Below are 21325 nucleotides of genomic sequence, written 5' to 3' on the forward strand. Positions count from 1 at the left end.
TTCATTTCTTGCACATCTGTGTTGGTGGTATAAAATTTACATACTACGTCTTGAAATTCATTAAAAATGTATTTTAAAAAGTTTTAGATATAACAGGGACAATATTGCAATAGAGAGGGAGGTAGAAATATTTTTTTTCTAAAAGGATACCTTAATTAACAAAAGAGCAAGCAGAAGAATTCTTAGTTCCTGAAATTTTGCCCCACATTCAGTAGATAATATTATCTCTAGTAATTTTATGATTCCACCCAGTCTTACACCTTTTACTCTTTGATGCTCTGGCTAGCAGAATAATATGCCTCATTTAGACTCCGGAACCCATACTGTAGCGTTAATTACTACTTCTAGTGAGCCAAAGGGTAAGACAAATTATTTCGTGAACACTTAAGAGTACATCTTGTTTGTCTTGACATCTTATTTGCCCATATAAGGTAAATGACTTCTTTTCCACACTCCCCAGATGAAGGCCTTTATGAATTAAGTCTGAAGAAGAAAACACTCTAAGGAAAAAAACAATAAATCATTGTTTTTCTTGAAGATATTTACATTTTTGTAGCCTTTATCATTAATGTACCACTGATGTTTATAGTACGGTTTTTATGGTATCAAGGGTTTGACTTACTGAAGCCTAGCTTGCAGTTTGTAGAACACAGTGAGGGTTTCACATTAACATCTAGCCTTGGGTTACCTCTTATCTAATGTTTCTGATTTGCAAGATGATCTTTTGAGTATGGAAATTCATTCTTAAATGGACGGTACAGTTCAATATATCAGCGTCATTGAAAATAGCTATTTTATTTTATTATAATAAAGATGGACATACAATAAATATTTGGTAAACACGTATCTGTTCATTGAAAGTTTGTACTATAAATTAAATACATGTTATTACAAAATAAACACAATATTTGAAGAATTAAAACTGAATATATAAACATTGTTTGGTTTACAACATATTAGAGCTATTCAGAAACAACCCATAGGACTGGTCTTGCTGCACAAACCGTCTCTACCCATCTCCACCCCCACCCGCCACACATGGCCTGCCCTGATATTGACTTGTATACATGGGAAATGAAAAACTGAGAAAACAATGCATATAACTCAAGTAAAACAAAATGCTTTAGCCATACCTCTTTATTTATTAGAGAACAAAATAAGGAGGTACTTATTTTAGCCTGACTAATTGCCTGAATCATTACTTTGATTCTTCATTGGACTTTGCGTGTGTAGCCCTGTACAATGACTAAAGAACAATAAATCAAGGAACAGAAACCATTGCTTCAACACCCACATCTCAATTCTCTAATCTGGAACTATATTTCCTCTTGATGAGAATTCAGTGTTCACCGCTTTCTATAGATGTCCTTATCAAGATAGATACTTCTGTTTGCTTGTAGGTGCAAATCATAGGCTATGAAAGCATATTACTTCTCATTTATAATTTTTTGAATATATAATTCTAAGCAAGTTTAAACATATAAATTAAACGCTTTAAAATCCATCTTCTTAAATAAACTAAGATAAATCAGAGCTCCTTTTCTCCAAAAAGCCTTAATTGCTAGTGCATTTGAGTTTCCTATAGGAATAACAAATATTTTCGTTGGATGGGCATTTCCATATTTTGATAAATTTAATTAAAATTCTTATTTTATGTCTGTTATTTTTCAGGATAATTGCTTTAAAAAGTCATCATTTTAGTTATTAGTGTAAGAAATAATTTGGAGGAAAAATAACTTAGATTTTGTTTTAGAATATGTTTTATTGCTATGCATTTTCAATTGCAATATAATTTGGATTTCTTAATGAATAATATATCGTTGTCAAAAAAGAGTAATCTATCATTATACTGAGATAGTGGACCTACTTGATTTTAGACAACACAAATTGGAATACAGATTATTTGAGTCCAATAATAGTAAATACATTTAATACACGATGTCAGAATGTCCAAAATAAGTCATTTCTGTTCCTTCCACGGGTGACAAACTACAATCTAGATGCCCTTTATACTTTTCATCTCAATTTAAATGCAGTCATAAAGCTAGTCCTCCTGCCTGATGTACTTACAGTTTGTAGCAGGACTTTATAAAACACATTGACTGTAATCCATAATTTGAGCCCAAAGCAGGCATTAGACATAACTGGTGGAGGTCTTATTCAGCATTGTCGTGTTCCTTCGCTTATCTGTGTGTGGGACGCAGTATCCAGGGGCTGGATATCTGTGCCTTTGCTTCTTCCTGTTGCAACAGCAGAAAGCACATAGCAGACCCCCTCCTATGAAGAGGACAGCGGAGCTCACCCAGCCGAGGAAAAGTGCTGCTCCCAGCTCTCGTTTCTGACCTATGTGGATGGCTGGGTTGTAGAAATCTCTGATGATGATATTGGCTGTCCAGCACACCGGAATCAGAACGAAGATACCCGTCAGGATGAAGAGAACTCCAGAAGTCCCCAGAAGGTATGCTTTGGCCCTCTCATTAGAGCCCGTGCACTGGATCTGCTTCATGCCACAGATGCCAATAAGCAGAGCAATCAAGGAGAGAGCAACAGCCACACACATGAGGGCCCGAGCTGCTTCTAGGGCAGGTGGGAGAGCCAACAAAGAACTATAGAACTTGCACTGCAGCGTGACCTTGGCTTGTCGGATACAGTTCATCCAGAGCCCTTCCCAGACCCTTTCAAAGACAATAATGTTGCTGCCAACAAAAGCTGATACTCTCCACTGAGGCAGAAGGGTTGTGGCAAGAGTCCCGACCATGCCGAGAAACCCAAGAAACAGTCCAGCAATTTGCAGGGGATAAAATGCCATCGCCTTTACTTTGAAGACTGATCCAACCGGGAATGGAAGCTGCTGAAGATCCAGAAGGTGGAGGCCTCCTTGAATCTACAGCAGTCTCTGTAGATATTTCCCGCTGTTACTTCCCATAACATTTTAGTCCAAATTAGCAGCAGTGACTAAACTTGGCCCAACTCGAAGTACCTGCTGTAAATGCATGCAGCCTTTGTACACACACATTCATTTCTGTATGGATTATTTACAAGTCATATATAATTGTTTCCCAGCCAATAAGAAGGTAGCCAGAGGTGTGTCAAGAAATACTATATTCAACTTTAGTATTTCTCATATTATTATTATTATTATTGTCTTAGCAACGCTATAATTAAGCTTTCATCATGGAATGTTAATTACAGAGCTGAAAACTTCCTGTCTAAAAATTACTCTGATATAATAGTATAAATATATGTGTTAAGCCACAACTGAAGACAATGCCAAAACCTTGACAGTTCTTTGGAGAGCACTTGAAAAATGCTTTGGCCTTTAGATATCTATTACTTTCTTCTAACCTAAGCCACCTTTCTTTAATATAGTGATCAATTCGGGTGTTAATACAGATTTGGATATGGAGAAATGTTTAGGTATTAGTGTAAGATTCTACTAAAACTAGTGATACTTTATAAAAGGAGGAGTTCCAAGCAAGAAATTCAAATTTCACAGTTTATTCTTAATATCCAGAAAGGAAGAACAAAGAGAACTCCTCATAGCTGAATTTACCGGTAATTATTATATTGTCTGTTAAATAACACCTTTCTCTCTGTTGAAATAGTATTTAGTATATAAACTTCCATTAGATGTTTTTTCAATGGTAGCTTGAAATATAGCACATTTATCAAAGCCAAAATTGTATATTCCGTTTTTATGGAACAATATGGAAACTGTCCTTTGGATTAGCTATGTAATTATTTAAATTCAGATAATAGAAAACTGTTCAGAGACGGAAGGTAAATCAGAGTCACCAGGTTTGAGGCCCTCATTTGCCAGATGCAGGTGACGTCATCAGAATGCTTGGCTAGGCTAGCTATTCGGGATCTGATCCCAGAATCTATGTGATCTCTGACTTACTCTACTTACCTCCTCTGTGTAGTCTGAATCAAGAACAGTGCCTTTTCACATGAATGGGACTAAATCTGAAATTTAATGCTACCACTTCAATACTTTTTCAAATAGTTTTCAAACCAAGCAAAATTTAATTAAGACTATTTCAAAGTTCAGGAGACAAGTTGTAATCCTTGACTACCACTTCCCTGCCATTGCCCAGAGATGGGGGAGAGCTTTACATGGGAAGCAGACATTTCTCACTTTTTTCACATCCTAATGCAAGGAATCCATTTCAAAGATGAATACCACTCAAAAGCAAGCACACCAAGCATACTCCAGCTGGGAGACATTACAGTTTGCAAAAGGTCCTGCATTTTAGTCAACCACAGACCTAGAGCTAATGGTTATTCAATGCCATTCAGATTTAAAGAGCCCATTAATTTAACTAGGAAATATGGAAATCATCAAGTTTTCAAAATGGGTGGTCTATCTATCTATCTATCTATCTGTCTATCTATCTATCTATCATGTCTGTCTGTCTACCATCTATGAGTATCTATCTTTGTTGTTATTGTTGTGATTGCTCTTAGTACCATCCTAGACCACATGAGAACTCCCTCTCTAAGGAATGTGAATCATTGAGAAAACAGGTAACTTATATGTACTTCATAGTTTCCTGATACAGATCAGGATGAAGGATTTTTCTCAGTCCTTTGTTCTCGGTTACTGAGGCACAACTTTAACCATTCTCTCCCGGAAGGGGTTTGTCAACTCATTCTGACTTGTTACTTCCAGCTCCTCTTTTGCATTCTATTTCCTCTTCCTCATTCTATGCCATTTTTATCCTATCTTCATTTTGTCCTGAGAGTTTCCAACTTATTGTTCTTTTCCAATTGTTTGATTTCATCAGATAGAACATCTGGTCTTATTACAAATACACACAAGTGAGAACATGTTTACTTAGAATATAAAGGTACATCCTGAATATGAGAATAATCTGAGAAACATAAATAATGCAGGAGCTTTTGTTTTTGCCCCTTACAGCCAAAGCCAATTGTCAACGCCATTTTTGCTTTCTCTCTTTTACATTTAAGGGGTATTAGTGATTTCCTCTCTAACTTTTCTGTGAATATTATCCTCTTCCACCTTCTCAGGGGCCCTTGTTTCATTGATCATTCCCTCTCTCCACTGTACCTTTACCTCTTTAGAACATAATCACACTCAATTAGCTGCCATATTAGAATTCCAGATCTGTATTCCCTGCTACTTATTCCTATACATCTCTTCATCCACTCCCAAATTTTCTACGGCAGCATTGAAGTCAACCTTCCATTAACCTTGCTTCCCACCAAAACCTTGCTAGAAATTTGATAGACTTCCTGGACATCCTAATTGCTAGCTCCAAAGAACACTTCCACACCCTTGTTTAATTGACCTTTCTGTAAAGGTCAAAAAAACCCACTATTTTCTGATTGAGGCAGTAAAGACTATGTGTTTTAGAGAGAGATGTTTCAGTTTTTTTTAAAGATTTTTATTAAAAATATAGTTATCATACAATATTATTTTAATTTCAGGTGTACACAGTAGTTATTCACATTTATGTACCTAAAGAAGTGATGACTCTGATAAGACCAGCAACCATCTGACACAGCACCACCCTGTAACGATATTATTGACTATATGCCCTATGCTGTATATTACATCCCCAGGACTTATTTGTTATGCCTGGAAATTAGGACCTCTTATTGCCCTTCACTTTTCCCCCCTTTTTAAAATTTTTCAGTGACAGTTGACATTCAATATGATTTTATATTAATTTCAGGTGTACAGCATAGTAGTTAGACATTTGTTTAAGAAGTGATCCCCCTGACTAGTCTAGACCCACCTGACACTATACATTTATTACCATATTATTGATTATATTCCTTATGCTTTATATCCCCATGATTACTTTGTAACTACCAATTTGTACTTCTTAATCCCTTCACCTTTTTCACCCTGTCCCCGAGCACCCCCATCTAGCACCCCAATAAATCTTGTATCGATCTGACACCGTCCATAGTTATTACAATATTATTTACTATATTCCTTATGCTACATCCTACATCTCCATGACTACTTTGTAGCAAACAATTTGTACTTAATCCCTTCCTCTTTTTAACCCATCCACTCAATCCCCTTTCCATCTGGTAACCATCAAAATGTTCTCTGTATCTATGACTCTGTTTTGTTTGTTTATTTTGTTCTTTAGATTCCACATATAAGCAAAATCACATTGCATCTGTCTTTCACCGTCTGACATACTCTACTCAGCACAGTTCCCTCCAGACCCATCCATGCAGCCACAGATGGCAAGAACCTATTCCCTTCCTTGACCGAGCAATATTCCACTGTCTATATGTGTCACCTCCTCTTAATCCATTCTTCTATTGACAGACACCCGGGCTGCCTTCACATCTTAGCTATTGTAAACAATACTGCAAATAACATATGGATGCACATGTCCCCTCAAAGTAGCTGTTTGGGTTTCTTTAGATAAATACCCTGAAGTGGGATAACTGAATCTTTCTTTGTCTATTGTTATAGCCTTTGTTTTAAAGTTTATTTTGTCTGGTATAAGTATTATTACCCCAGCTTTTGTTTGTTTGTTTCATTTTCATGAAATATCTTTTTCCAATCCTTTATTTTCAGTCTGTGTGTCTTTCAATCTGAAGTGAGTCTCCAAGGCCTGCTGCCACCTGCTGGCTCTCGTGAGGTTCAGCCGCTGATAATAATAATACCAACCTCCAAGGGCTGCTTTGAAGATTACATTTATGGAATGTGTGCAAAGTACTTGGCCCAGAGCAAGCACCCAAGAAATAGTTGCGATACTTGTCTCTTTTTCCTTTGGTATATTATTCGCCTTACTCTTTCTCCACCTATTCATTCTCAGACTTTTCTTTCTATAACTGATCTTGTCTATATTTGTTTTGTTGCTTGTCCCAGGCTTCCATATACCTCAATACTCTTCTCACTTAATATATTCTCTTTAGGGAGTCTTATCCATGGCTATAGATTCTACTTCCTGTCAGACTACAGGTTCTGAATCTGTTCATTTCAGTTTAGGCCTCTTTCTCTTTATTACCCAGGCTCTTTTTTTTTTTTTTTTTCCTTTCAGCCTCTCAGTTAATAGGAGCCTGTGGAGCTCTTACCCATCCAGATACGCCTTTCAACTGCTCCCATGTTTCCCCGAAAATAAGACCGGGTATTATATTAAGGTTTGTTCCAAAAGATGCATTAGGGCTTATGTTCAGAGGATGTCATCCTGAAAAATCACGCTAGGGCTCATTTTCTGGTTAGGTCTTATTTTCAGGGAAACATGGTAGGAGTGCTACTGTCAGAAAGCCCTCAGCTGTCATCCCACTTGACGTATTGCCCCAAAACAACCATTTCACCCAAGCCATTCCTCATTCATGGTGGCAGCCTGCATCTAATGAGGGTCGATCAATTTAGGAACGTGAAGGTCCAGTCCACTAGCACCAACTAGGGGTTAACTCTAAGGAGCCATCTCAGCTCCAGAGCTTCCTGTGGGGTTAGCTTAGGGTTTCATTGAATCTGCACCACAACTTGACTTCTCCTCATAGCCAATCCTCTTCTTATCCCTTTTTTCCCCTCAAGTGTTAATCCCAAGAGCACTACATAATAAACATAATGCGCACTAATCTCCATCGTAGAGTCTGCTTCCCAGGGATTCAACCATTGGTTGACATTTTATTCTAAGTTATTAAACATGTTTCCTGTTCTAACATTGATATGCCTTACTTCTGCACTTCCGCCTCCCTCACCTGAATCATTTCAATAATGTCTTACCTAGTCTCTTTGCCTCTGGTCTTACTCCAATCTCATCCTTACTCCACTGGAGTCCATAAAGACCATTGTCAATCAAATTCTGAACATACCACCACCTTGCTTAATTTTTTTCAAGTTCTCAGGGGCCTCTAAGATAAAATTAAAATCTCTTAGTGTGACACAAAAAAACAATCCTTGAATGGGTTCCTGCCCAATTTTAAAACTTATTTTCTGACCATGACTACATTCCATGTCTTCACTGAGTTTACATTTTAGTGAGAGTAGTAAATATTAAATGACAATTGAAGAAAATATATGTAATAAAATTGAGATATAGCTATGGATAAAAACTATAAGGTATAAAAAATATAAGGTATAAAATGAGTATAAAGAGATGATACTTTCATTTTAATTATGAAGTGAAGGAAAGGCTCATGACAAAGCAATATTTAAGCCATAAGCTGAAACTTGAGTAGGAATAAGCCAGATCATTGGGTCAAAAGTGGCATAAAGAGCCTTCTGGGCATGGGAGACTGTCTGAGTTAAGGCACTGAGTCCAAAGAGAGCTAGAGGCTAATGCACGTAGAAGGCCTTGAGCAGGAGGGAAGTGAGAGCTGTGATAAGGGAAGATGAAGCTGCAAATGTAGGTGAAGTCCAGATATGCAGGGTGATGGGAACAATTTCATAATCTCCTCCTAAGATCAACGGAAAGCCAGTTAAAGATTTTAAGCATGGAATGGACGTGATCACGTCTGCATTAAAGAGGAAACAACAAAATACAAAAAACGTATTGCTGTTATAGGGGAATGGATTGGAAAGACACAGAATTGAACATGAAGAAATCAGTCAGAGGTTATTGCAATAGTCCAAATGAGGGATAATGGAAGCTAGACTAGAGTAGCAGAGATGCAGAGGAGTGGATGGGGTGCTAGGTACAGGAGTTACAATCAGTGATGGTAGGTGATGGGCCAGTGGGATGGACACGTGGCAGAGCTGACTCATGTCATGGGCATGTGTCATGCGGGGCGGCCTGCAGGGTCTCTGCTCCCGTTCCCCACACAAGAACGCAGGACATGGTGAGGCCAAAAAGGAACACCCACGGAGTCATAAGTAGGGGAATCACACCACTATACTCGCACTGGTAGCTGGGTTGGAGACACAGGAACCAGGAGCCACACAATTCTCAACCCTCACTGTGCCGCTTGCAGGCTCAGCCACCATCTTCTTGCTAGCTCCCCCCTTTTTTTTTTTGCTACTAGCCTAGCCACGGCAGTTATATTCATGGCTAATGGCTCACTGGTTACAGCTGACGGCCAACTAGCCACAGCTGATGGCCATTTGATCACAGTCGATGGCCATTTACTACCTGAGCCAGCACCTTTCTATGTGAGGCCGAGAGCCTGGAAACTGCTTTTTGGGGCTCTGTCCCCACAGCATGACCACCACTGTACACAGAGGCGCAGGTACGGAGATATGAGACACTGAAAGATTGGTGACCTTTTAGAAAAGCATCAAGACTTAAGTTTACCTGTGAAGTCGTAGTTACCTGCGAGCCATCTCAGTAAAGAACATAGGGAATTAGAGCTCCTAGGAATAGTCTGGACTGTACATATATAAGAACCCACAACCTTCCCCATCCTGTCCACAGCTTATCTATGATTAGAGCGCAGTCAGTAAGAGGAATCTGACAATACAGGCTGCTCACTTACTTTATCAGGATGTCATCCTAGGGACTTGTTCTGAGGTCTTAGAGAAGCTACTTTAGGTTGAGGGCTTTTTGACTTCTCTTTGTAAAAGCGTGTCAGAGTTTTACTTGTAGCACCAACTTCAAGTACATAGAAGTGAAGGTAAAAGAGCGGAATGGAAAAATCAGGACAGTCTCAGCGGCCTTATCTTGACTTACTTTTCAGGAGTTCTATACCAGAGAATGTTCAGAAATTCTCGCAACTTATTGTTTGTCTATTTGAAAGATAATGCCCTATCTCCCTCAGTGGCCAGTTCAAGTTTTCACAAGTACAAATGAGTTGAAAAAGTTTTAACTGGATGCCATTAGATTTATTTAAAGCTGTATGTGAGTGTATGAATACACATATGTTCATAGAGAGGTTTCTACTTTATTACTTTTCTATGTGCTAGTCCCCCTACCTAAAGAAATTTCCCTATTCCCCTGACCTGTATTGATGCATATACATTGCCCATGTAATAATTATTCATTCTCTTGTAGATTTTGATCCAAATTTAGTTACAGGAGAAACTCTGTCTGAATTATCAGATCATATCAGACTAAATACCACCCCCATCTCTGCCATAGTTCGTCTTTCACAGTATTATGCCTTTTTCTCCAAAAAGAAATATGTTCTAAAATAAATTCCATTTCTTTTTATGTAATTTATTTCTATTTAATTCTATTTCCCATCTAGAGTAGAGAGTCTGCGAGAACAGAGACTGTGTCTGCTTTGCTCCCATTAGATTCCCAGTGCATAGAAGAGAGCCTGACCCAGAATTCATCAAGAGTAGTCTGCCCAAGAAATACTGTTTGAATAGATAATAAATTAATTAATCAACAAGGTCGCATTTAGTTAGGCCACCGTCTAATTTAAGGATCATTATTTAATTATGTCTTCCTAAATTATAAATTCACAGTTTGAATACTTCTCTACAGAGTTAAAGGTGAGATTTACATAGCATAATATACTATATAAGAATTTAAACATCTCATTTATTTTTAAAATTTGTTGTTTTCTATGCCAAGAATACATTTGGGAGTAATCTAAAAATTGTTTAAATTAGGTTTAGTACCACCAGGTAGTCAATAAAATTTATTCTGTTATCTTGCATTTTAACTCAAATTTCAACTATTTGAAGGCTACTTAGATGCCAGTATTTAAGGTGGATTTTTCTCTGAAACCAGTCAGGAAATCCCGAAGTCCACTCCATGTAACACAAACCTCTATAAAATGTATTTGTTTCTGCCTCTGCGCACAAATTGAGTATATACTATAGAAATCATTGAATTTATCTTCCTCCCTCCATTTTCCTTCTCTCTGTTCTTTTTTCCATCTCATGTGGCTACAGAAATATTTTAAGACCTTTGAAAAAAAAGAAAAGAAAAACAAAAGGCTTGTGATGAATGAAAAGCAAATAAGGATTTGGGGGAAAGAGTAAAACAAGAATAGAAAATAGAAGATAGAAATAGTGAGTTTGGCCAAAAAATCTGTGCATATTTGCTAAGCATTGACCATCATTTTGCCTCTAAGTTTTTATTAGGAGCAATGCAGAGCATCCATGGAATAAAAACAAACATTTTTTTTTCAAGAGTTGCGTAACTCTTCTTGCTTCTGACACCAGAAACAAACCTCTTTCTTTGTGGAATACAATGAACAACATCCTTACAGTAAATACAGTAGATGGATTTGTCCATGTGTTCTTATTTTACAGGTGTCTAAATATTGTGGTCCAGGTATTCAGGTCTTAGGTCAGTGATTCTCAGCCTTGACTTCACGAGAATCACCTGTGGGAGCCTTGAAACATACCAGTGGGTGAAGCCCCACCCCAAGCCCAATAAACCTGAATAAGTAGTGGGTCTCTGGCTTCAGCATTTTTGTTTTTGTTATGTTTTGTTATAGTATTTTTAAAGCACACCCTGCGATACTAAAATGCACTGGGATGAGAAGCACTGCTTTAGTTGGAGTTTCTATTCTGGTGGGTCTCAGTTTTGTTTTTTATAATTAGAATCATATAAGGGAATTTGTTAACCGCATCAGATCTCACATCAAACCAATTAAATCAAAATAGCTCAGGATGGGGCCCAGGTATCAGTATTTTTTGAAGCCTTAGGTGATTCTACTCTGCAGCTGGGACTGATAGTCACTGATCTACAGAAATGGATGGATTGTTCATCCTGAAGATAACTTTACATTAATATTATTTCTCCCAGTAGAGCTTTTGAGACAAGAGTAAATTTGAGGTTATACTCCTTGACAAAAACCTAGACTATAAATATTTTACATTGCTGGTTAAACTCAGTCACATGTGAATAGGTGGTGAAAAGGATTGACAAAAAATGATGAATTTATTGCCCTATCTCTCTGAAATTAGGCAATGTTATTTTTAAAAAGCAGGACAAGAGCATATTTATCAATTATAATTGAGAACACCTTAACTCAGGTACTGGCACAATACTTCTCCACTTAATTATGTTCAAATACCTTTGAAAAATAAGTTTAAAAAACATACTTACACTACTGTTACTTCAATTATGTTCAGACATAAAATACTTATGGTTCTTACAAAAGCCACAAAACCAACATAATTAAAAAATACAAACAAAACTGCACAATTGATGAAATTTCCATGATCAATGTTACATTGATCTGGTAGATAATATTGAATTTTTGAAACCAATTTCTGGATGTTAGATGTATTAGAAGAAAGATACATTTTCATAATTTGTCCTCTGCTTGTCTCTTTTTATATGTTGGATTTCCAGTGTGTTGCACCATTATTTAAAGCATCCATTTATCATAGTCTATTTTTTTTCTTTTTAACAATGAAGTTGTTCTTTTTTTATTTTTAATTTATTGGGGTGACAATGCTTAGTAAAGTTACATAGGTTTCAAGTGTACAATTCTGTAATACCTCATCTATATATCACATTGTGTGTTCACCACCCAGAGTCAGTTCTCCTTCCATCACCAAATGTTTGATCCCTTTTACACTCATCTACCAGCCTCCCACCCCTTACCCTCCGGTAACCACTAAACTATTGTCTATGCTGTTAGTTTTTGTTTCTTTGTTTGTCATTCCTTTGTTGCTTTCAGTTTTATATCCCACGTGTCAGTGAAATCATATGGTTCTCAAATTTTTCTCCCTGACTTATTTCACTTAGCATAATAATCTCAAGGTCTATCCATGTTGTCGCAAATGGCACTATTTCACCTTTTCTTATGGCAGAATAGTATTCCATTGTGTATATGTAGCAGATAATCTTTATCCAATCATCTATTGAAGAACACTTTGGTTGTTTCCATGTCTTGGGAGGGGGAGGGGTGTTCTTAATCTTCTCCAGTGTTCTGATGAGCCAAAACATTTGACAGCATGCTCCTAAGTAAAATAGGGGCAAATTAAAATGTACTCTTTAATTACATATTTACTTCTGTAGTTACTACTGAGCTGTACAAAGATCAGATCTGCTCATTACATTTGATCCAAATATGAGAAAAGTTCAGCAAGTTCTTTCCTTTGATATTCCCTTAGTGTCTCTGAATATTGCAAAGTTGGCTTTGGGACTGTGAACTCTACATATGTACAGTAGGCCATGGATTAAAGGACACTTAGTCCTGTCCAAAATGTCCATAGAGATATTTGTTCCATCCTAAAATGTCTGTGAAGTTTGCTCCTATCAAAAACGTCCATAAGCATATTTGGTCCATGACAAATGGTCCTTGATATTTGGTTCTATCCATAATGCCCACACTCAGAAAACATCCCTTGGTTCAAATATCCTGTAACTTTTATTTATACTTTGGTTTACAGGACTAATACATAAAAATACAATCTTTTTTTTTATTGGTCCAGTAATTTGAACAGACCCAAATATGACCAAATATTTTGCCATGAACCAAATGTCTCAATAGATGTTTAGGTCAGGACTAAATGTCCTGCAAGATATTCCATGACCAAATTGGACTTTTATTTTAGAAATTATTCCAGTGTTCAATGTTATTTTCATGATACAAATCACGGTCTCAACTTACTCTATGATTTTAGAAAACCAAAGACTAATTTTGAATTTCTTTAAGTGGAAAATTATCACTGAAAAAAAAAATCTTATCTGTACAAATAGTAAAAATAATTCAACCAGTAGCTATATTATGCAAACTAAATATTCTTACTTTAAAATTTGGACAAGCCAACCTGAATGAAGCCAGGTTGTACATCAAATACATGTTCAACATTTTCACTTTAGGAAATCACTTAAGTCAATCATAGCACAGTAGGTAAGTATAGTTGTCATCGAGATAATCTGACATAACTAAGAACTCTCATTGAGCAGGTGTGCCTCTCTAAGTACTTTGGAGATTCTCAGGTTCCTATAGATATCAGTTTAAAAAACAAAAAGTTACCTTTCTAACCCTTGGTTTCTTCTGTATAAATGGTTTAAATGTAATAACATAAATTGCTTAACTTGTTATATATAGTAAATAATTTTTCCATATACCAATTTTATCATCAAAAATTGGTGAGACTATGCCCATTTAATAATTAGTTTTGTGATACTCCTGTGAGATAAACTATACAGTCCATTTTATCACATTTTATATAAAACTTTATTTTTTAGAACAGTTTTAGATTTAGAGAGAAATTAAGATAGTACAGAGTTTTCGTATCTCCCACTCAGTTTTCCCTGTTACTAAATTCTTCATTGGTACGGGACATTTGATACAATCAATAAACCAATACTGATATATTATTATTAACTAAAGTTCACACTTTATTCATATTTTCTTAGTCTTTAGCTGATATCCTTTCTTTGTTTCAAGATCTCATCCATGACACCAATTACCTTTAGTTGTAATGTGTCCTTAGGCTCCCTTTAGCTGTAACAGCTTCTCAGACATTTCTTATATTTGATGACCTTATAAGTTGAGGAGTCCTACTCAGTTATTTCATAGGATGCCCTTCTACTGAAATTTATCTGATATTTTTCTCAGAATTCAATTGGGGTTATGGGTTTGGTGAAGAAGATCACAGAGACAAGGTGCCTTTCATCCCATCATATAAAAAGTCTATATTATTTATCAACACTATTTATGACAGTTGATGTTGATCTTGTTCATCTGGCTGGGAATGGGTTTATCAGATTTCTCCACTGTAAAGTTCCTCCCACCCACTTTCCACGCTGTACCCTTTGAAAAGGACTCACTGTACACAGCCCAGACTTAAGGGGTGGGGTATTTATATAAATTACTTGGAATTCTTCTGCATGGCAGGTTTATCTTTCCCACACATTAATGTATTCAATCATTTATTTATATCAGTATGGACTTATAAATATTTATTTTATACTTTGAGTTGTAATCCAGAGCTACTTTATTTTACTGTTCAAATTTTTCCAGTTTCGACCATTGGGAATTCCTTAGTTATACCTCCTGTGCCCCTTTAGCATAGCACTTTTCATCTTTCTGAGCATGACAAACTAAGGTTCAGTGTCATCCAGCTAATAGGTAAAGCCAAGATTCAGCCTAAGGCAGTGTGGCCTCAGAGCCACATTTTATAATACTGTATGCTACCTTAAGATTGTTGAATTTAATTAAATTCAAGTTAAGGGCTCCTTAAAGCCTTAAGAATGTATGAATTTACCTTCCAAAAACACATTGAGAATCAGTAACAACTAGCACTTAACTATTAATTTAATTGCGTAGAGATGAAAAATTGTCAGTTTCTTCCATAGTTAATTTGAAAGTTAATGTTTCACTGTGAGAGATGAGAATATAAAACCAAGGTTTTCTACCATCCGAGTTCAATGCTTTCTCTTGAACTTTTTATGGGGATTGTAAAAGCTGATGGTGGGGACACTTGAAGCTTTATGTAATACTGCCCAAGTATATAATAAGGTAATAAATATTTGGTATTGTTTAGTGGTTAAGAAAAAAGAGACAGCTACACCTTTCTCCAGCAAAGAAAATCCACAGAAGGACATGATTCAGTAAGACCCTTTATAATGGCTAATGTCACAGGACAGAAATTTTAATAACAGGACAGATCATTGTACAGTGTGTGGCCTGAGGAACAAAGGCTTAATATACAGTAATAACTTTACAACATTCCTGAGAGAGGGCAGGAGTAGTTGCTACATCTGTACTTGGCTGTGGGAAAAGCGAATATATAGAGCAGCTCAGTGACTTGGCCAAATGCATTCCGTAAATCAGTAACAGGAAAAATGCTTTTAGTTTCCTCTGCTGTTGAGCACTCTTCTTTGAACTAATGATTCCTTTGTGGGAATATTTGTAGCATGCTTTGCTATTCAAACACATTTTCAACGGTTTTGTTACGCAATTATTGTGCTTCTGCAGTGGCTCAAAGTAAATATGCATTAAGAGACAAATAAATAAGTATCAAGTATCACCGGTTTATCCACCATTGTTCAAATGCCCTGTTTTCCAGGGGCTTACCATCCACTTAAAGAAACAGGACTAGTAGTACATATTTAAGGGATCAACTGATTGGTACTAATAAGAAAAAAATAGTTAATATGTACTAAGCTACCTCCTCCACTTTGTCATTGACATAGGTTTTTTTCATCACAACCACTCAGTGAGATAGCTACCGATTTCATTCACTTTTTACAAACAGGAAATTTGAAAGACAGAGAGGTTAGGTGAGCTTCCCAAGGACACAGAAGTTGCCTGACATAGAAACCCAGACAAGGAGATTACAGAGCACACACTGTTAATCACTATACCTTATGTATGAACTTTAAAATTGTCAAGTGTTGGAGAAACAAGAGAAAAATGTCCACTGGAATTACTGGCAAATACTCATAAAGGCAATGTTCAAATTCGTTCTTTAAAAATTAATAAAGTATGCCTCAATCAGTGGTCCTGAACTGGGGAATGGCCAGTGTAGGAGCATTTTGAAAATGTGTGTATAGTAGGGGGAGTGGAATTTGGTTGCCACGTAATTGGGAACTTCACTGGCATATAGTAGATGGAGACCTGCTAGTCACTGGTACAAACAAGACGTATAAGACAGTCAGTCCTTCACAAAGATGCTTTGCCTTAAATCTCATGCAACTTTCTAATGATCTTTTGAGTAGTAACTGAAAACCGTGATTATGATTATGAACATAGAACTGTACTCCTTTTTGTATTTAAACCTCAAATAATTTGAAATGCACATTGAAAATCTAGGAATGCATTAACCAATAAATGGCGGGAACGTGGAATTTTATTTTGTTTGGAAGTCATACTAAAAGTTATTCGTTGTTTAAAAAAAAAAATCATGGCATCCATGGAAATCAGCGTCATAGAATTTGAGTCATAAATCTAACATCTGTATCAATCTATCCCAGTAACTGATACTGTCAGTGAATCTACATACAAAAGCAAGCATCTGACTATTTTTTCTATTTTTCAGTGTAGATGTTCCTCTTTGATTACATAATGAAATAGGTGTTGTTTTAAAAATTTTGTCTTTAAAGTTTCCCTTATATTATAGGTAGGACAAGATATTGATATTTCCAAATGACTATTTTATGTCATCTATGACTTTCATTCCAAAATATTCTATAGGGCTTTACCAAATATTTTATAGAAAAGGTTTCAGGTCCAATAGAGTGGCGATACCTTAAAATATGAATAAAAGGCATAAGGAGTAGAACAGTTTCATTGATCTGTTTATTCATTACTTCAACATATTGTCTGAGTACCTACTATGTGCCAGAGCACTTTACTGTGTACCAGTTATAGAAGAGTGGACAAGAATGGTAAAGCATTGCTCTCATTGACTTTACATTTGTAATGAAGAAAATTATCCACTATTTAAAAATGAGGCAATATAAGGGCTGCATGCATGTCCTTGAAATCTCAGGCAGGAACATTGCTTAACAGACTCAGCCAAGTATTATTTAATTTTTTAGGAGATTATGCCTTTGTTTTACTTGGTATTTACTATTGGTTAAGGCTCAAACTTTGTAAAGTTGCGTGCTAACTCACAGATTTTTTTCCTGTAGAGATGCAAATAATTTCTGGACAGTAGAGGATAATAGCTTTATTTATTTATTGTATTTCTCTTAGGACACTAACGAGGTTTGTCTTTAACTTAGCAAATTTATTTCAGTATGGTTTTCCATAAATATTCTTGCAACCAACCTCCCTAACCTAGTGGTACTTATTAACGAATTAAATACATTTTTGAAACATGTTTATTTCTATATTGCCATGAGTCGAATTTTTAACTTATACAAAATTTATTTTTATACATTTTTAATAAGAATCATATAGTAAAGGAATAGGTTGAGATAAACATTAGAGAGCCTGAGGACATAAGCAAAGTTTAGATTTTTTGAGATAGAAAATTGAGGCCAATTATTAGTTTCTTAAATAGGTCATTTAATCGATAAGAAAGGTATTAAAATGAATCATAAAACCTGAAAAATGTGTTTTTATGTTTTTGTTCACTTTAAATCAATGGTCATTTCATTTTAATTAGATAATATTCTTGTGCTATTAAGCATAGAATATCAATACAGTACTTCAATAAATATTCAGCACTTTCTGTTGATATTGGAAACTAATGTCCTACAATTTCCTCATAAAACCATCAAATTCTTGAAAGAAAAAAAATCACTTTGTTTAATGCATAGGAAGTTTTCAGGAAAATAAGAGAAATATTTAACAAATAAGAACTAAGCAGAAACTTAAGAACTAAGCAGAACTAAGCAGAAACTAAGCAGCAAAAAAAGAAACTATGAATGCCCTGATAGAATCTACCATTTCCTAGTAGTGTAGAGCTACAATTAGGATGGCTGGTGCACAAGACTTGGGCAAAAACCTGGACTCAGATTAGATACCCTAGAATAAGGTTAAGAATCTCAAAGAGCAACAATTTAAGGAGAAAGGTTAAACTAGAAGAAATTTTCACCAGTAAGTCTGACAAAAAGGAAATTTGTGTGTGTCATAGTAGAATTTCAATAGTAGCCTGAAACATTGTAGATAGATGTAGACATTTGGGCATAGATTAACACTATTTTCATGGTCCACACATTTGCAGGTTGGGGATTTTAACTGAAAGCCAATATAGATCAATAATGCCTAAAAATGCTACCAAAAACAAAGGTAACTCTCTTTTGAATGAGTTCAGTAGATTCCCACAGAACAATTTTCAATATGCAGGACTCATAATCACAAATCCCAAAACACGGAATGGAAACATCACAAAATCTGAGAACTGGCAGAAGAAAAATCAGCAGAATCAGACCTCCAAAAATCAGCAGAATCAGACCTCCAAAAGCTTGATATTGAAATTATTAGAAACAGAATATAAAATAAAATATGTCTATTAAAATAAAATATAGGCTCAAATTAAGTGAGAAAAGTTTATCAAAAAATAAGGTGCATTTGAAACAAAGGAAAGCAAATGGAAATATAAGAAAAATTAAAATAAAAAACTGAAAAATAGGTTTTACACGAGTTTGAACAGAATTAGATCATTGAAAGATATGTTTAAAGAATTATTTACATGTAACAAAGAAAAACAGAATTGGAGAATAAGAAGGAAAGTGAGTGTTGTTAAGGATAAAGTCCAGTGTTAAGTTTGGTTGGAGATACTTTCAATTGGAGCTAAAAATAGAATGACAAAGGCCATAATCAGTGATAAAGAATGGAATTTTCCAGAAAGTCTGGTTCAGAAATGAGAATTTCCAAATTGTCAGAGTTAAAAAACAAAGATAACTTATAATGAAACAACAATTAGACAGCTATCATTTTTTTTGCATTTCCCCAGCTTTATTGAAATAAGATTCACAAATAAAAATTGTAGTTATTTAAGTTGTGCAATGTGCTGTTTTAAAGTGCATATACATTATGAAATGATTAATACAATCAAGCTAATTAGTATTCATTACCTCAGTTACCATTTGGACGGTGTGTGTAATGAGAATGCTTGCTATCTACTCTCAGCAAATTTCAAGTATAAAATTCATTATTCTTAACTATTGTCACATTAGGTCTCTAGAATTTATTCATCTTACAACTGTAACTTGTACTGTTTGACCAATACCTCCCCATTTCGCAACTGTATACCTTTCTAGTAACTACTATTCTGTTCTCTTTTACTATGAGTTTAACTTTTCTAGATTCCACATATAAGTGAAATCATGCAGTATTTGTCTTTCTGTGTCTGAGTTATTTCACTTAGCATAATGTCCGCCAAGTTCATCCATGTTGTCACAAATTTCTTTCTTTTTTTAAGAGTGAATATTACATTTTGTATACATACTATATGTATAATATTTACGAGGTGTGATCAAAAGATACAGTGAATATTTAAATTTAAAAATGTATTACAGTAAAAGACACATTGTCATTAATCCCCCTCAAAATATTCCCCCTGATTTCAAACACACTTATCCCATCACTCTTGCCATTTTCTGAAGTACTTCCTGAAATCCTCTTTCGAGAGTGTCTTTAGTTGCGCTGTCATGGCTGCCTCGATGTCCTGAATCATTTTGACTTTGGGGAAGAGCCAGAAGACTCACAGTGCCAGATCCGGTGAATAAGGTGGATGAAGACACATGGTAATGTTTTTATTTGACAGACATTGCTGTATACCAGAAGCGATGTGTGACATGGAACATTGCCGTGATGGAGGATGATTTAGGGCACACTTTAAAACACGCCTTCTCAACCATAGCTCACACCTGGCTGACTGCACCGAACAAGTTGTAACTTGTCACACACTGTTCCTAAGGTTCAATACTGCACTTCTCGTATTGAAGATCCCTGCCTTTCTGTTGGATGGCATTCGGCAGCAGCATTCACCGTATTTTTTTATCACACCTCGTGTGTGTGTGTGTGTGTGTGTGTGTGTGTGTGTGTGTGTAATCTCCATCTCACATTTTATTTATCAATTCATATGTCAACAGACACATGGGTTGTTTCTGTATCTTGCTTACTGTGAATGATCCTGTAATAAACATGGGAGTGCAAATATTTCTTTGAGATCATGACTTTATTTCCTTTGTATATATACCCCAAAATGGGATCGCTAGATCATATGATAGTTCTATTTTTTCAATTTTTGAGGAACTCCCATGCTATTTTCCATAATGATTGTACAAGTTTACATTCCCACCAACAGTGTATAAGGGGTCCATGTTCTTTATACGTTCACCAACATTTATCTTTTGAATTTTTGATAATAGCCATTCTAACAGATGTGAGGTGAACTCTCATTGTGGTTTTCATTTGCATTTCCTTGATTATTAGTTATCTTGCGCATCTTTTCTGCACAGAAATAGGTTCACCAGTCAGCCTGGCTAGGCAATCTGATGCTCTCTTAGGCCTTTTCTATGGATGTGACCACTCCACATCTTCTGTTTCCTCTCGAGTGAGAATATGTTCTTAAGATTGTATACTTTCTTGACCCCGCAAAGCCGTGTCAAGGGCTGAGAACCTCCCATCTCTTTTCCCTAGGGTAGTGCTCTGAAACGCTCACATTTGTATGCCTTCTCCGAATTTTTTATAGTTGGACAAGCTTTCTGCATGTGCTCAGAAGCCCGCTGCTAAGGTTCACACTCCCTGTCTGTGGGGATGTGTGTGGAGGAACCAACGACTAGGGGGTTGATGGAGCACGCAAAGCATTGGTGGTAGCTGTGGGCCAGGTAGGAGGGGTTCTGCAGATGGTGGCAGGCTTGGCAGCACATGGCAGACTTCCTAATTGGAATCTGCAAAGTCCTTAGTAGGATCTGCAGCTCTTAGATGAATTCTGAGCACTGCATGCTGTGCTTCCCAGCCTCTCTCAACCCTTCAGCCAGGCCAATCACCTAAGCATTCTGGGTAGGGTGAGATAGAATTAGGACTCTGGGGCAGCACCTGGCATTGCTGGGAGCCAGTGCTC

At 36.2% G+C, this 21325-nt stretch overlaps 1 protein-coding gene across 1 annotated transcript; it reads right to left on the reverse strand.

Annotated features, from left to right (window-relative positions):
* Window positions 1-2121: 2121 nt before the first annotated feature.
* Window positions 2122-2839, reverse strand: CLDN17 (claudin 17). The gene has a single exon (XM_033090417.1). The coding sequence runs from the start codon at window positions 2807-2809 to the stop codon at window positions 2135-2137; it is 675 nt and encodes a 224-aa protein (XP_032946308.1). The 5' UTR covers window positions 2810-2839; the 3' UTR covers window positions 2122-2134.
* Window positions 2840-21325: the final 18486 nt, after the last annotated feature.

Source organism: Rhinolophus ferrumequinum, chromosome 2 (genome assembly GCF_004115265.2).
Source record: "Rhinolophus ferrumequinum isolate MPI-CBG mRhiFer1 chromosome 2, mRhiFer1_v1.p, whole genome shotgun sequence".
Taxonomy (NCBI): domain Eukaryota; kingdom Metazoa; phylum Chordata; class Mammalia; order Chiroptera; family Rhinolophidae; genus Rhinolophus; species Rhinolophus ferrumequinum.